This window comes from Ictidomys tridecemlineatus, chromosome 12, assembly GCF_052094955.1.
Source record: "Ictidomys tridecemlineatus isolate mIctTri1 chromosome 12, mIctTri1.hap1, whole genome shotgun sequence".
Lineage (NCBI taxonomy): Eukaryota > Metazoa > Chordata > Mammalia > Rodentia > Sciuridae > Ictidomys > Ictidomys tridecemlineatus.
The window spans coordinates 61,785,822-61,803,434 of NC_135488.1; the positions used below are offsets into that span (position 1 = coordinate 61,785,822).

General features: G+C 47.9%; 1 protein-coding gene across 5 annotated transcripts in view; it reads left to right on the top strand.

Annotated features, from left to right (window-relative positions):
* Sfxn5 (sideroflexin 5) overlaps positions 1-17,613 on the top strand; it is a 112,477-nt gene that overhangs the window by 23,134 nt on the left and 71,730 nt on the right. For all 5 annotated transcript variants that reach the window (XM_005322154.5, XM_040270736.2, XM_021724346.3 and 2 more), the window contains 3 exons: positions 2,452-2,529; positions 15,943-15,969; positions 16,535-16,589. In XM_005322154.5, coding sequence (XP_005322211.2) covers positions 2,452-2,529; positions 15,943-15,969; positions 16,535-16,589 — 160 coding nt within the window. The remainder of the gene's footprint in view (positions 1-2,451; positions 2,530-15,942; positions 15,970-16,534; positions 16,590-17,613) is intronic.

Genomic DNA, 17,613 nt, shown 5'->3' on the forward strand with positions numbered 1-17,613 from the left:
TAAGTTGTTTGGCATTTTTTTTTTTCTTTTTTGGAACTGGGGGTCAAACCCAGGGCTTTGCAAATGCAAGGCAGATGCTTTGCCATTGAACTACATCCCAGCCCTGTTTGGCATATTTTTGATTTGGGTATCCTCTTTTGTCTTTTGTTGTTTATCATTGAATGCATCAACCTTCCATTGCCATGTAACATATCACCCTGAAATTTAGTAGCTCAAAACAATCATCAATTACTTTGCTCATAGAACTTTAATTTGGGAAGGACTTAGAGGGGATGATTTATCTGTGTTCCCATAAAATTGGCTAGGGCGGCCCTCAGCAGGGAGGGACTGGAAGATCCATTTCAAGATGGCTTGCTTGCACCGTGGGTAAGTAGGTGTGGCTGTCAGCAGGTGGCTCAGTGGAGCTGTGCACCAAGGTTTAGTTCCTATGCACAAGGATGTTTACTAAGCTGCTTGGGCTTCCTTACAGCATGGCGAGTGGGTTTCAAAAGAGTGACCCTCTCGAGAACAAGGTGGAAGTGTGGGCTGGTGTGATCTAGCTGCAGATACTGCATGATCTTACTGCTCCGTTCTGTACTTGTTGAGGCAATCACAAATCTGGCTCCCAGAATCAAGGAAGGGGTCATTGTTGACCTTTGGAGGGGAATATGGGAAGGTTCTAGAAGATTATGGGAGGTGGGGATATTGAAAATATATTGGAAGATATATTCTGCCACATTATGTCTGTAAGATTTGCCTACATTGTGTCATGTATTTGTAATTTTACTTTTTCAAATGCTGTATAATATTTCATTGCATGCATATATTATGATTTACTTATTCATTCTCCTGTTAGTTATTTGCATCCTATGTGAATAGTACTTCAATGAACATTCTTATATCTGTCTTGGTGGACAAAGGCTACCTTCTATCATTATTGCTGCCTCTTTTAGTTTTTTTTTTTCTTTTAATTTTTTTTAGTTGTCAGTGGACCTTTATTTTATTTATATGTGGTGCTAAGAATCAAACCCAGTGCCTCACACATGCTATGCAAGCGCCCTGCCACTGAGCTACAACCAGCCCCTCTTTTAGCTTTTAAGATTTAAAAAAATCATACCATTACCATCCAGCCCTCTTTTGTGTGTGTGTGTGTGTGTGTGTGTGTGTGTGTGTGTGTGTGCATGTATGAGTGTGCACCACGGCTGAGGATGGAACCCAGGGCCTCACACATGCTAGGCAAGTGCTCTACCACTGAGCCCCCAACCCTTTATTTACTCTCTTTTGGGACAGAATCGTGCTGAATTGTTCAGGCTGGCCATCCTCCTGCTTCAACTCCCAAGTAGCTGAATTGACATGTGTGCTCCAGTGTGGCTTTGTTTTTTCCCTCCCTTTGTTATTGTCGCCATATGTACTCTAGTAGATAATCTCTGCCAGTGTTTTTAAAATGTTGAAAGGAGATCATAAAAGCATTATATAAATATATCCTCCCTATAAATCAGAAGGTCAGAGTTCTTTCTGATACCCCTTTGCCAAGTCTGAGCTTTTCCCTCCTACCCTCAGGTAACATCTGTTTTTGCTGGGTCTCCTCCTAGCTCTTTTGATGCATTCACACACACACACACACACATACACACACACATACTATTCTCATAGAAAAAATGTGGTTTTGTACATGTATTTTGTTTGTTTGGTACAACAAACAGCAACGTACTATTTGGCAATTTGCTTTCTCACTCAAAGTATTTTGGAGATGTGGCCATGGAATCACATGTACCTCTATTTCACTTTTGTTTTTTCCTTTTTTTTGCAGTACCGGGGATCTAACCGAGGGCCCTGCGTGTACTAGCAAGTGCTCTACCACTCTACATCCCCAGCCCTCTACTTCACTTCTGTTTTTTTTTTTTTTTTTAACACACTGGGTCACATCCCCAGACCTTTATTGTATTTAATTTAGAGACAGGATCTTGCTGAGTTTCTCAGGGCCTTGCTAAGTTGCTGAGGCCTGCTTTGAACTCTGCCTCAGTTTCCAGAGCCACTGGGATTACAGGTGTGCGCCATGGCTCCCATCTTCCAATTCACTTCTTAACTTGCCTAATAATGATCCATAGTATTATTATTATTTTTTTTAACTTGTAGATGGATATAACATCTTTGTTTAATTAGTTAATTTATTTTTATGTGGTGCTGAGGATCGAACCCGGTGCCTCCCACGTGCTAGGCAGGTATTCTACCACTGAGCCCCAGCCCCAGCCCCATAGTATTATTATAAGACTGCTGCCCAGCCATTTCTCTATGGAAGGACATTTGGTGCTATTCTTCCTATTGCTTTTTGTGTGTTCCATAAGCTGAGGGCTGAGCTCTCTTACCCTGTAAACATTGTCACTTTGATTGATACTGATGTGGTCCTATTTGACGATGGTTGTTAGGAACTTTGGCTCTGTGGCCTTATAATGCCTCTTCTCTCCTCTGCAGAGACGTCTCAGAGAAGCTGTGCAGCTACTGGAGGACTACAAGCATGGGACCCTGCGGCCAGGGGTCACCAATGAACAGGTAACTCCTTTGGAGATGGGCAAAGGCAGGTGGGGAGGGGAAGGAAGACAAATTTAATGATTAGAATCTGATGGGTAAAGTGTCAAAGTTTTTCTTTCCATTCATAAGTTTTATTTCATAAACTTAAAAAATTAATTTTGTATTTTCAAAATAATATGTGGGCATTATTAGAAAAGTCTAATAGTACTTGGAACAGTTATAAGAAAAAACATTCCTGTTCCCCCAAAGCAACTAACTACCTTTAGCTGTTTCTCACAGATAAATCTGTATTTCAAACTAATATGGCCATCTATGCTGCCGTTTCCCAATTGATTCTTTTGCATTCTCTATAATGGTAGTTGAAGATTCTGTTTTCTTATTATTCACCCAATAAATACACTCTTCCTCCCCTACCTCCTGCTCCAAATAGTTACCATGGTTTGAGGGTCTATAGTTATTCAGTATTCATGTTACAATAATTATATAAATAAGCTGGGTGCAGTGGCACACGCCTGTAATCCCAGTGGCTTAGGAGGCTGAGGCAGGAGGACCATGAGTTCAAAGCCAGCGTCAGCAAAAGCCAGGTACTAAGCAACTCAGTGAGACTCTGTCTCTAAATAAAATACAAAATAGGGCTAGGGATGTGGCTCAGTGGTTAAGTGCCCCTGAGTTCAATCCCTGGTACTCAAAGATAGATAGATAGATAGATAGATAGATAGATAGATAGATAGATAGATAGATACATACATACATACATACATACATACATACATACATATATACATAGATACATAAACATATATATATGTGTGTGTGATATTTCCTGCATAGTCGTGTTGGTTATTATCATGATTAGGTTTCTTCTCTTTTTCAAAGTTTTGCTTTATCTGGAGTTAATAGCTGCCTGATTTTTCAGGTTTCCTTTGGGTTATTTCTCTGATCACACCCTCTAGCAGCCTTTCAGTGTTTTTAGTGTTCCCTTTCAATTGGAAGACTCTTGTCTTTCCGTTCTCTCTTTTTTCTCCTGAAATGTTCCTTTCTGGATCCGCCTCCCACCAGCACCAGTTCTTCTTTATTCAGTGGAACACCTTTTTCAGTAGCTTCTGGGGAAAAAAAAATGGTAAATGGGAAGAACATTCTGGTTTCTTTTGTGTCTGAAAAATTATAATTCTGTATTCAGCCTTAATTGACAGTTTGGCGGAGGAGAAAATTCTGGGTTGACAGTCATTTTCCTTCAGACTTTTGAAGACCAGTGCTCTATTTTCTTCTGACTTCCAATATAATTATTGAGAAATCGGATGCCATCTCATTCCTGATTCCTTGCAGGTGGCCCGTTTTCATTCTTTGGAAATGTGTATTGGCCTTCTCTTTATCTGTTAAATGTATTTCTGAAATTCCTCAGTGCCGTCTCTGTGAACATGAATTAATTTGGGTTCTTGTTGACCCCTTTCAATCTGAAGATTCTTGTCTTTCCATTATGGCAAAGAATTGTGCAATTTCTTTGATAATTTTTTCTCCTTCTAGAACTCCTTTTTGTCAAATATTGGGTGTCTCAGGCTGACACTCAGCTTTTCTTACCCCTTTTCTATTTGATCCCATCACTCCAGGCCAGCTATGGGGCCAGGGTCAGGGGATAGAACAAGGCAGAGACTGGATAAGGTAGGTTCTTGCCCCATGGAACCCCCAGAGGCAGGTGAAGATACCACACTGTGGGAAAGCAATGGAAACAGTTTAGACTGGGGTGCTTGGTGAGGAGGGGCCTAGGGTAGGAGCCGTCCAGGGTGGAGAGAGCCCGCCCTGCACAGGAAGCCAATGAGAAATGTGCTGGACAGCAGTGCAGCTGGGGACGGAGGACAGGCGCACCTTGGCCAGATGCCCTTGTCAGGGCCCCGGGGAGTGGTGCGACACACAGGACCCATCCTCAGGAGTCTACACTGTGTGCTGAGTCGTGGGCAGCCATGGGCAGGGACGGTGGGCTGCGGTTTTACTCCTGAGCAGCAGAACTTCTTTCTGGCCATGGACACTGGACCCCCTGGATGGCCTGACGTGATAGCACACCCTGCTCTGGCCTGAAGTTGTCCTCCGACCCGTGAATGTTTTCTCCTGATCCTGTGTCTGCTCTGGCTCTAGCTCCCCTCTGCCCGTGCTTGCTGAAGCTGGCCTCTTGGGACATCTTTCAGCTCCTGGAGTTTGGGGAATGAGGCCACATTTTCTCTCTTCACTCCCTTCAGTAGCCTAAAGCTGTCTGTACTGTTTCCTGGGCCTTCTTTGTCTTTTGTCCTGAAAGCTCCCATGTACCTCTAGGGAACTGAAGGGCGTCTGGGGGGCCTCTTGGCCATAGCTGAGCCTCCCAATTCTGGCTTGAGGTGGCCATGCCTGCAGGGGCCATCGAATGACCAGGTAGCATGGTTCTTAGGTGTGAGCCCCCTGGAAGCAGATCCTCCCTCTCCCCCCAGCCCCCGTCCTCGGGGCGACCCAGAGTTCGTGGCATTGGGCTCTGCATGGGTCTCTTGGTGTCTTCTTGGGCCACAGTCAAAAAGCAACACCCCCTCTGACCTCCACAAACACAGGAAGAGAAGGGTCAGTGATATCGAGTCAACTCCAGGCTTGAAGAAGCCTCAGTGATCTGGAATTAAGGACACACCAACTCCTGGCCCAGGCTGGCCCTGCTCAAGGGTCATATCTATGCTATTTGAAGAGACCCAGGGCAGCTCTTGTCTCAGTGGACAGCAACCTCGTCTGCACCTGCTCTTGCCTGCCCCATTGCACTCTTGCAGGTGGGTGTGTCGGAATCCTGAAACTGTGTCCCAATGCCTGCAGGCCTGTCCCAATGTCATGGGCAATACTGGGTAAGTTGTGTGCACTCTTTTCTACCGGTTTGCCATCTGAGCTGCCCTCCAGGTATGGCACCTCAGCAGTGAGTATTGTGAAAGTGTGCCGAGTCTGTCCACTCCTGATGGCCTTGCTTTTGGTCTTCTGTTCACAAGGGGCTGATATCTCCTTCAGAGACTGTTACCATGTTGAGTGGTTGCGACACAAATAGATAATAAATCTCAAGGATAAAGGAAAGTTAGAGGCCAGATTGCAAAAATCTTTGAAAACCAGGAAGAGATGATGGATGTGGGGTCAGAGGAAGCCACTGTAAGCTCTGGAGCCAGGGAGTAGCATGGCAGTGGTATTGTCAGTCTGGTAGTGGTGTATCAGGAAGGAAGCGCTGCTGCAGAAACCAGGCTGAAAGCTACTAGAGTAACCCAAGTGCCGAGCGCAGGTCTCCAGCAGCCACTGTGGGCTCCTGAGTGGGGACTCCACCATCATTCCACATTCCCCAGAGGTGAGGGACCGGGCCACCCTTTATTGAGTGCCTACTCTATACCCAGCATAGCACACAGGCAGCTCAGAGCCCACAGGCAGCATGGATTTATGACTGCAGCCTGCCAAGGAGAAAGGGCAGCTGGGATGTAAGAGATCCTGCGAGCCTTCTCCTCTCGGAGAGAAAATGGGGTCAGCTGTGTTTGGATTCTGCTGAAAATAGCAGAGTAAATGCCAGAGGCTTAACAGTACTTGCACCCCAAATCTGTGCGTGTCTGCAGGTTTGCCGGAGCTGGCTGGCTAGTCTTACCTGGACTCCTAACCTCAGGTTCTGGGACTCCTGGGCAGCACCCTGCTGCTCTCGGCCAGCACTGGTTTGACAAGTGTCAGTAGCACAGTGATCCTTATTAGCTGAGGCCTGTGCAGGCTGGGCCAGGTACTGTACCAGGTGATATGGTCACACCTCTGGGGCTAGGTAACTACAGTGGCTTCCTAGATGTTCTTCCCATTTTACCTGGGTCCCTCCATCCATTCCCATGACAGCATCAGCACAGCAGCAGGCAGAGTGACCTGCGAAACATACAACTGGGTCCTCTGCTCCCAGCTTCTCAGACTTGGCTCCATTGGCATTTAGAACTGCATAGTTTTTGTTTTTTTTTTTGTTGTTGTTATTGGGGACTGAACCCAGGGCAGTTAACCACTGAGCCATATCTGAAGGCCCCTTTTTAAAAAATATTTTATTTAGAGACAGGATCTCGCTGAGTTGCTTGGGGTCTCACTAAGTTGCCGAGGCTGGCTTTGAACTCACAATCCTCGTGCCTCAGCCTCCCTAGGATCACAGGAGTGCGTCACAACATGCGGCCCCGCATAGTTCGTAGCTCTTGGTTGTGCGTCCTGTACACCCAAGTATGTTCACCTGCATCTCTGGCTTCTTCCCACTAGATGCCAATAGCTCCCTCTCCCCAGGCATGACAACCAGGAAGTGTCGCTAGGCACTGCCAGATGTCCCCTGAGGAAAAGCACCTCTAAGTGAGAACCACTGCTCTGTTAAGAAAAGTAGCGTTCCCCTCTTCCACTCAGAGTAAAAGCCACCATTCTGAACACGGCCTGAAAAGTCCTCATTCCTTTCTGACATTGTCCCCGCCCTGTTCTTCCCTTATTCAGTCTACTCTGGTCACACTGGTTCCCTGCTGTCCCTCAAACACTCCTAGCAGGCCTATTTCTGCCTCAGGGTCTTTGCGCTGCCTTTTCTGCCTGCAGAGCCCATTCCCTCCCTTGAGAATTTCCTCCAGTATCGCCTCTGAGACCCACCCTGACCCCCCACTGCTGTAACCTCTGTCCACATCACTGCCACATATTCCCAATCCCCTTACCTGTTCCACTTTCCCTTGTTCCCTAAAGCACCAATCATTCTAACATAGCAGAGAATTTATTTTTTTTATTATTTTTATTGCTTATCCTCTGTCCCCCTTAGCTGGCAAGCTCCACAAAAGCCAGAGCTCTTTGTCTGATTTCCCCGCTTCCTCTGATATATGCTTAGCATGGACAGCAGCGCTCAGCACCTAGTAGATGCTCAATAAATATTTGTTCACTAAGTAAATCAATTATTAATCCTAACAATAACCTGGTTCAACCCCAGGGTCTGTCCTTTCTATAAAGAGAAGCTATATGGATAAGAAGTAGATGCTATGCTACAGAATCAAGAAGAGGGCCTCTTTTCTTTTATGTGCCCCTAGGGGTAAGGGTTAGGGATGTCTCTCAGTGGTAGAGTGTTTGCCTAGCATACATGAGGCCCTTGGGGTTCAATTCCCAGAACTGCAAAACTAAAAAAAAAAAAAAAAGAGAGAGAGAGAGAATTGGTGGGAGGTTATTTCACCGCTCCACAGACTCGCACAGGTACATATTACCTGGGAGTTACCATGGCAACAGAATTAATGGTGAAGTATAATGCAATTGGCCCAACTGATAAATTGGGAAGTTTCTTTTTTGTTTGTTTGATGGAGGCATCCTTTGCCTTACAGAAGGATCCCCTTCAGGCTCTGTTTAATTACCTTCTGGAGGTTGTTTTAAATAGGCTCTGTCTATGCTGCCTTAGGAGGTTTGGAGAAGCAGCTTGGAAGGAGGCAGAGGGGAAGCTGAGCGAGCCAGACTGGGGGTGGGGCCTGGGCAGTTGCTCTCCTCTGGGTGCTGGGGGACGTCCTGCTCTCCTAGAAGCATGTGGCGACCCAACCCTGACCCTCCTTTGGTCTCCATACTGACACTCAGGGTCAGAGGGCAGCACTGAGGAGACGCTGGCCACTTCTAAAATCAGCAAACCTTTCCACCATTCCGCACTCTTTCCCCACACTGCCCCCTCTCCTCCTTCTCCAAGTTGAAAACATCCAAGTCCAAAGTCTCTTATCCACACCCGTTTGTCCCTGGAGCCAGTCAGAGATCAGGGCTGCACATTTTTATGTTCAGTTGGAGGCGTAGAGGGTGTTGGGCTCTGGGCTGAACCAAAATGAGATCAGGTCACAAGTAGGAATTATAATTTGAAGTGGAGATGGTTCAGCGGGCTTCCGGAAGACACTGGGGCCCCTTGGCTAGATTCTCTGTGTAGATGGCCCATCCACCGTGTCTCAGTGGGCCTCGCTGGCAGTGCTTAATATCCCAGAATAATCCTCTGCTGTACCCTTTTGGCAGGATCAGCCCAAGAAACTTCAAATTTGCAACCAAGTCTTGGCTTCCATGGCCACTTCTGCTTCTAGCATTTAACTCATGGGTCCAACAGGTCATAGGGAGAAGCGCAGAGCTAAGGGGTCAGACTGGGATCCTTCACCTGGCCTCCCCAGAAGCTGGACCTGGCTTAGCGGACTGTTGGGCAGGAAGAACCCTGGAGAGACTTGTTCCTCCTTTTGCCCCTTCTCCTGCGTGATTAATTTTTAATCAGGTCTACCGTGTGACGTGAACCACTTAGGAAGACCAGGCCAGGTAGTGACTGAGCCAGGGCCCAAATCCGGGATCTTGGCGGTCCTCGCTGCAGCATGGAAGGGGATAAACCCAGGTAAGATCAGGTCACGACTAGGAATTTTCATTAAAAATGGAGATGTTCCTCCCACTCAAGCTCTCCTGAGGCTCAAGGTCAAGCCACAAGACCTGAAAAGCCATCTTCACTTCCATCCCTTCCTCTCCACCATGGGAGAGTAGTTTCATCTAACCCCAAGGAGATGGATCACATTGGAGTTATCCAGTCACTGCAATAAAAACATCCCCAAACGCCCCAGCTCAAATAAGACAAGGCCATTTCCTCCTGGGTAACAGGCCAGCGGCTCTGCTCCACAGGGGCATTCAGGGCTTGTATCATGCTTCCCTACCATCTCCTTGGGCTGAGCTGAGCTGCAGCCACATCTTAGCTCTTCACAGGAGGGGACAGAAAGCATGGGTGGGGGAGGCACTGACCTGAAAACACACCTCACTTTCCCACCAGTGCCACTGAGGACTCGGACACATGGACAAACCTAACTGCAAAGAAAACTGGGAAATGCAGGGTAGCATATCAGCCACCTGCCGGCCAATTTTCTGTAACTATGGAATAGGAGGACAGAGATTTAACTGGACACTTAATGGTCTATGCCATAGGCATCTATAAAGGACCTGAATATTGTGTAGACTATTTCCATTTTTCTAGTGGATTTATTTACATTTTCCTGTGCTGGGGATAGAACCCAGGGCCTCACACATGCTAGGCAAGCACTCTACCATTAGCTACATCCCCAGTCCTTACCTTTAATTTTTCTTTTTTAACAGAGTAGGTAATTTACGAATAAGATACAGAATTCTAGAGGTATAAAAAGATCAGAGAACAAAGAAAGAAGTCTCCCATCTCTCCCACAATTACCCACTTCCTCTCCCTAGAGTAGCCATCAGTCTCTTCTATATCATGCCAGAAACATCTGCATAAATTTGGTCTTTTTTTTTAAATGCTGATATAATAATGAGAACGCCAGTGAAATTCACTAGAGCATGGTTCATAATAACTGTGACAAAAGGTATGACAGTCACCCCCCAAACCCAGATATTGTATGATTCTGCTCATGTGAGTTGTCTAGTGTAGTCAAATTCATAGGGACAGAAAATAGAACTGTGGCTGCCAGGAGCTGAGAGAGGGGGATGGGGAGGTGTGTTAGGGGGTAGAGTTCCAGCTGGGGAAATGGAAGGTTCTGGAGATGGATATGTGAGTGTTTGCACAACCGGATGGATGTGGTTAAGGTGGTAAATTTTGTGTGTATTTTATCACAATAATAAACAAAAAAAGATGGGAAGTTGCCTAAAAGTCCACCAGTAGGGGGCTTTTAATTTTTTATTTAAAAAAAATTTTTTTTTTTTTCAATGCTGGAAATCAAACCCAGGGCCTCATGCATGCTAGGAAAGTGCTCTGCCACTGAGCTCCGTCCCCAGTTCAGGACAGTTTATAATATCCTCAAAGTTCCCACTAAGAAGAATACATCTCTCTGTGCACTGATATGAAAAGAGGCCAAATATATGAGGGCAGGACAACGTGTGCAGTGTTTAGAGACAAGCCCACGTGGTATTTAAGAGTGGGGCCTTGGAGGGGATAGGGAAATAGCTCAGTGGTGTAGTCTTTGCCCCAGCAAGTGGGAGGCCCTAGGTTTAGTCCCAACACAAAAAAAAGAAAAAAAGAGAGTGGGGACTTGGAGCTAAGTTCAAATACCTGCAATGCTGTGGGACTTTGGGCAAGTCATTTAACCTCTCTGTTCTTCAGTTCTGTAAAGTGAGAGTTAACAGGAGTTGCAGCCTCCTAGGGAAAATGCTTGGCAAAACAGAAGAGCGTGTATTCCTGAGGAAGCTTTGCCGCTGTCTTCATCTGTGGCACTGGCCTATCTGCTGGCTGGCTGGGTGGTGTCATTGTGGACTGCAGGATGTGTCAACGGGCTCTGGCCTCCTCGGGACCCTCCTGCTGCTACTCTTACCACACTCCTGCCTGTGCCGCTGAGCCCACTTCTGCCTGATGCCCTGTCGCTGACCTGTGGGAAGAGGTGGAAGAGACAGTCCTAGAATCCAAGGGATGCAGATGGCTTATAAGCGTGGTGCTGTTTTGCTGGGTGCTGGTGGGAGGGGCTGAGTGTGCTGGTGGGAGGGGCTGAGTGTGCTGGTGGGAGGGGCTGAGTGTGCTGGTGGGAGGGACTGAGTGTGCTGGTGGGAGGCGTCTGCCTCCGGCTGCACCGAGGGGTCTGGGACCCTAGGACAGTGCCACCCATTCCCTCCTCTTAGGCTTCCAGCAGTCATCCTAGCCAAGCTCAGACATTGGCCTGCTCCAGATGGGGGGGTAAGGGGGAACCCAGCATACAGTCCAGGAGACCTGGGGCCCTGTCTCCATACTACCACCAGGCCCCTGGGACCCTGGCTGAGCCACGTAGTCTCTCGAGTTGAGCTACCCTGTCCGGAAAGAACCTCCCCACCTCGCAGGCACACGGAGTGAATAAAACAATGAAGATGCAGTTGCTTTGCAAGATGATTAAATCCTTTAAAAACTGCTCATTTTAATTGCTTCCCCTCTATTTTAGGCAACCATACTGAGCACGTTCTATGAGTCAAATATTTTATATATGCATATCTCATTTAACCCTCTGTGTTAGTCACGTTAAGCCAAGTGCTATAACGAGCAAGCCCCAGATTTCAGGGACTTACCACTGTAAGGTCCATTTCTCAATCCTGTCTGAATCCAGTGCACTGCATGGACCTGGCACATGCTATTGGCCAGGGACCAGGTTCTTTTCACTTCATGACTTTACCATCTTCTAGGGCTCCCTTGTCCTCCACTCGATCCTTCTTGGGAGGCTTTGGGGACAAGCAAAGGGATTATCATTTCTACTATCAGTGCACCAGCCAGTGCCCAGTCCCAGGAGCCTACCTGCCTTTTGTGGGAGGCTGGCTTCCCAAGCAGCTGTGCACCCCTACGGAAAAGCAAACTGTGGGCTGCGGAGCACCGTCTGTCTCTCCTACCCTCCAACAACCCATTTGACTGATGGGGAAGCTGAGGCACAGAGACAAAATAGCTTTCCCAGAGCTATTCATCCAGTAGGTGGCCGAGCCGAGGTTTGTCCCCCATCCCTCTTCATTGCACACAGCTCCTTTTCCAGGTCTGACCCTTTGGAGGTTCTCTGCAGTGCTCCTCGAGTTTCCTGAGTCCCTATGTTGTCTCATGTCCTCAGAGCTCATCTTCTATGAATGCATGTGCAGACTCTTAGCAGGGACCTTCTTCATTTAGGTCCTCCAAATATCAATTGATTTATAGGCAGAGACAACTATAAAATTTGGGGGGCTCAATGCAAAATGAAAATTCAAGATCCTTCTTCAAAAGGCAGAAGAAAGCTTTCCCCTCTTTTCTGTGGGGTCTCCCTTGCCCTCCCCTCCCTCCCTCCCTCCCTCTCTCTCTCTCTCTCTCTCTCTCTCTCTCTCTCTCTCTCTCTCTCTCTCTCTCTCTCCTCCTCACTTTCTCCTCTCCAGCCTTTTAACAGGGTGTTTTTTTTTGGTGGGGAGGGGGCAGTACCCGGGATTGAACTCAGGGGCGCTCGGCCACTGAGCCACGTTCCCAGCCCTATTTTGGATTTTATTTAGAGACCTGGTCTCACTGAGTTGCTTAGCACCTTGTTGTTGCAGAGGCTGCCTCAGCCTCCTGAGCCGTTGGGATTACAGGCATGAGCCACCGTGCCTGGCTTAACACTTTTTTTTTTTAGTTGTAGATGGACAAATACATTTATTTTGTTTATTTTTATGTGATGCTGAGGATCAAACCCAGGGCCTCCCAGGTGCTAGGCAAGCGCTCCACCGCTGAGCCACAACCTCGGCCCCAGGGTGTTTTTTATTTGCTATTTAATGTCACACTTCCTTGACCACAGGGACACCTGTGGGGCAAGCACAGATACTTGTAGGCACCCAGAACCCTGCTCCATGTCTCAGCATTGGGGACCACTGATTCTACCCCATCCTCCCTGCACCAAGCCCTCTGCCAGGAATGGCGGGTGTCGGTGGTCACTGTGTGGGTGCCTAGAGGAGAGTGGCCAGTGGGGTGGCAGGACAGGAGTGCACTGAGGCTGCAGGCCCCTGGCACATCCCCACTGTTCACCAGCCTTTGACACAAATTCAAAGATAAAGATATTGAGAAGGTCAAGACAGAAATCACAGGGCTAGATCCCCAGAATGGGGCCTTCTTCCCACTACTGCTCCGGGGGCAGAGCCTGTGGTCCTCTTTGTGGTCTTCTATTTCCAAGAGAAGGGGTCTCCACCCTCCTGTCTGCTGCATTCTGGGTGTGGACATGGGAAGGCTCCTGGAGGCCCATGTATAGTCCTCAGACCTTGGACTTGTCCCCCTCTGCCTGTGACCCCCACATCTGGGCTGCTCGGAGTCCACTTCTCTGGAGGTAGGGCTTTGGGCCCCCTGCTCTCTGGCCCCGCCCCATGCATCTTCTTGCTTGGAACGTCTCCCAGGTTCACGTGCAGAGCCCACTGACCTCCCATTGAGCTTATCTGTGGGTGCAGGTACGTGGGGCACACTGCTACTCCCCACAGCTCTGCTCTCCATCCCTCATCAGCTCGAGTCTTAGATATACTTCTATTTTAGAGGATGATATTCCTTCAACAAACACTTATTGAGTACCTACTATATGCCAGGCACTCTGGGAGATGGTGCCTGGAGATGGTACTGAAAGGCAAATTCCTGCCTCCCTGGAGGCTGGACAGTGAATCCAGAGGTGAGAAATGGAAGATTATGATTGGATGGAGGTGGAGGTGTCAGGAGTTGTACCACTCTGGGTGGCACCTGGGACAGAGCCTGGACTTGGAGCACCTTCTGAGCAGAGGGGACAGGACCAGCCTCTCGTCCCTAATGTTCCCACCTCCCTTTGTGCTTGCAGGGATTCTGCAGTTGGTTTTTCTCTCTACAGCCTCCTCTGTCTCCCCATTATTATTTTTAAAAGATCTACTGCTTCTAATCTGCCTGGTCTGGAATAGCAGACAATCAAGTATGTTTGAAATGTATCTAAAATAAGCCTTAATTAGGCTGGGATTTAAGTTTTGAGGGACTCAGCTGTGAATAAAAAGCATCAACTTTAATGTATCAATTTTAAAACTCCTATTTTTACTCCCCAGAGCCGCTTAACTTCTGCATCTTAGTTTATATTTCAATGACCATTATTACCATATAGATGAAGCATAACAACTATTCTACTTTATTGATATATTTTTTTTTTTGTTTTTTGGTACTAATGATGGAACCCAGGGGTGCTTAACCACGAGCCACATCCCAGCCCTTTTTACTTTTTATTTTGAGACAGAGTCTTGCTAAGTTGCTTAGGGCCTCACTAAGTTGCTGAGGCTGGCCTTAAACTTGTGATCCTCCTGCCTCAGCCTCCTGTGTTGCTGGAATTACAGGTGTGCACCATCACACCTGGCTACAACTAGTCTACCTTAAAAACTTTAAATATCAGCTGTGGGCAGGCTTTTCTTTCTAGCCCCCAAGCCCTTCTTCGTCCATTTAACATGCACTGGCCTTTGTTTTGCCCACAATATCAATTTTTATTCATCCTGTTTGTTTGATTTTGGGGCGAGGTGTACCAGGGATTGAACTTACAGGCATTGGATCACTGAGCTACACTCCCAGCCCTATTTTGTATTTTATTTAGAGACAGGGTCTCACTGAGTTGCTTACTGCCTCACTTTTGCTGAGGCTGGCTTTGAATTAGCAATCCTCCTGCCTCAGCCTCCAGAGCAGCTGGGATTATAGGTATGCGCTACTGTTTTTTTTTTTTTTTAAGATGATTTTATCACATTTTAGCATCTCTAAAATGATATTGGGGGGTCTGGACACCAGGTCAATTTTCTTTCTTCTGTAGCTCATGATAGTGCGTCTTAGAATCAGTGATGTCCAGAGTCAATGAAAGGCAGTATTTATATCATTTGAAGGGATTGACAAATTGTTCTTTTTCTCTGACCACCCCAGCCTGACTGTGCTAGAAAGAAACAGCTCATCCCTCATTTGAAGTTACCCTTTTCTTCTCACAACCTTCTTGTAATGACAACAGGAATAAATACTATTAACCACAATGAGCAGCTGTGAACACGTACTGTGGGCTGATGCTGCTCCAAGCACTGTTTAGATACCTCTTCAATAGTCCTGTGTCAGAAGCCAGCTCTTATTCTCATGTCACAGATGAGGAAACTGAGGTTCAGGGTTGGCAGTGACAGAACCAGGACTCCAGGCAGCCTATCTCTGCAAAAAGCTGGGCTGCACTGTAGCTCTTGACTCTGGGAAACAGTGGAAGTGTATCCATTGAGATCGGGGACCTTAGTGAGCACACCTTAGCGTCAACTAGGGAGCTTCCCTAGTTGGACTAAACCCTTGGACTGAACGATCTAACCAACTGTATGTAAACCCTAGCTGTGCCCTTGAGGTCCTTTGTCTTATCACACCCTCCAGGTGTCAGCTCTCGGTGAAAAGACATCATGAGACTCTGATGCTTTTGGAGTTGAATTCCTTGATTAGAAAATAAGGCTTTGAGACCTTAAACTTTTAATCCTGCCCCCCATACTGGGGGGAAACCCAGAGCCTCACGCTTGCTAGACAAGCACTCTGCCACTGAGTTACATCCACAGTCCCTCCCCGACATTTTTTTTTTTAAATTTCGCATGTCTTTTATTTTTAAGACTTTTTATTGGTGCATTATAATTATACATAATAGGGGGATTCATTATGCCACATCCAAACATGCACATAACATAATTTGATCAATCTCATTCCCCAGTACTTTTTCTTTCCCTCTTTTCCTCCCCCTGATCTACTTACTTTACCAATCTCCCTTCTATTATTTTAATTAGCACATTATAATTATATATATATAGTCAGGGTTCATTGTGGTATATTCATACTCAGACATAGCATGATTTGGCAGATTTGTTCCTTCTCTAGCCCTTTTTATTCTATTGTGAGACAGAGCCTCACTAAGTTGCCCCGGCGGACCTCAAACGTGCAATCCTCCTGCCTCAGTCTCCCAAGCTGCTGGGATTACAGGTACGCAACACACACCGGGCTTGGGTTGCTTCTAATGTGTGTTTTCTTCCTTTTTTCAGCTCTGGAGTGCACAGAAAATCAAGCAGGTAATTTCATTTTGGATTCTTTTTTTGTCTCCCATGTTTTCTTGGATCCTGCCACCCTGTCCCCGGGTTCTAGCAGAAACCCCTCCCTGCCATGGCTATTGCACACCCACCTTCTCCCCTCCCAGCCTCGCCCCTCCTGTTTGCCACCTCACCCCTTCCTGAGCACCCAGGGGCCTGAGCTTCTCAGCCTGGGGCTCGGGCCAGGGTGGCCTATCCCTGGGTGCTGTGAATGCCAGGAAGGACCGGGCTCCATCCACAGATCCTGAGTACGTGCCCGTGAGTAGACACCGTCCTGGACTCCACGGGCTTTAAGTCTTCCCCCCACAGCTTTAAGGACTGGTCAGGAGGAGGGTGCTGTCGGGGCCCACTCTTTGGTTTTCTCTTGTCCTGAATGGTAGAAAGGACCAACTAGCCAGAGGCAGTATGTAGCCACTGGCATCTGTGTCTCTGAGGGAAGCTGTCCTTCCCCCTCCTTCTCCTAACACCTCTGCTTGCCCCTTCCTCCTGTCCTCTCCCCCTCCCCTCCCCGACTGCCACCCTGTGCTCTATTCCCGGCTCTTGCCAGGCTATTCTGCACCCGGACACCAATGAGAAGATCTTCATGCCTTTTAGAATGTCAGGTAAGCTCCCAGGACCCTCTGGCTCAGCCCAGCCTGAGCTGTGGTCACAGCTGACTATATAGCCACAGCTCCAAGACGGTCCAGATATACCTGCCTGAGGAGGGGACGGAGCCTGTCACACACCTGGTCGCACTTGCACCTTTGGGTCCATCTTGGCTCAACTGTATGAGAACCTGGCCAGGCTCAGGATCCCCCACGGCACCCGCCTGCCTTTTCCACTGAGTGGCTGGCCTGGAGCTGCAGCCCCCATGGGTGCCCCCCACTCAACCCTCACTGGGGGCCGCCTGCTATGGGCAAGCCCTGGCTTCTCCTACCTCTGCCTCGGCCCAGGCACCATCCTGTTTTTCCTTCCAAGGCCTGCTCCCTGCTGCCCCCTCTGGGCAGCCATCTGCAAATTAGCTCCTGTTCTCTGATCCTGTGAGTAATGGATGCCCTCTTATTTGCACTACTGTGCCCACGGAGAAGGCTGGACTCCTGTTCAGTGGAGACGAGTGGGCAGAGGGGGAGACAAGATCTTGGCCTCCAGGTTGTCCCCACCCAATGGTCACTGGAGGACAGCTCTGTATGTTTGTGTCCGAGGCTTAGACAGCACTTGCCCTACACAGACTAGGGCTGACGTGGTTGTCCTTTCCGTGGTTCTGAGAGGTTCCCAGCCTTGCTCAGCATCATACCACAGAGGGTGACACTCATACTGGGGTATGGACGCCTCTTTGCCCTTTCTCAGTACAATGAGTGTAGCCACCCTGAGCCATAAGGGTGACTACTGGCTGCTGCCTTTGGGGGACCTCATGTGGCTGGAGAAAAAGGCTACAGTTGGATGAATCATTTAGGGTTCCCATCCCCAAAGAGCCTGACCTCATGGAGGCGAGAGACTAAGCAGCCAGTGAACAGAAGGTCACGTGATTCCATTGTGCAAACTGGGGCCATTAGTTTCCAGGAGCCCTTGGTTCTGCCTTGAAGAACTCCAAGGTAGCAAAGGCTCTAAGCACCTTGGAGCTGTGGCTGTAAGTGGCCCCAGTCCCCA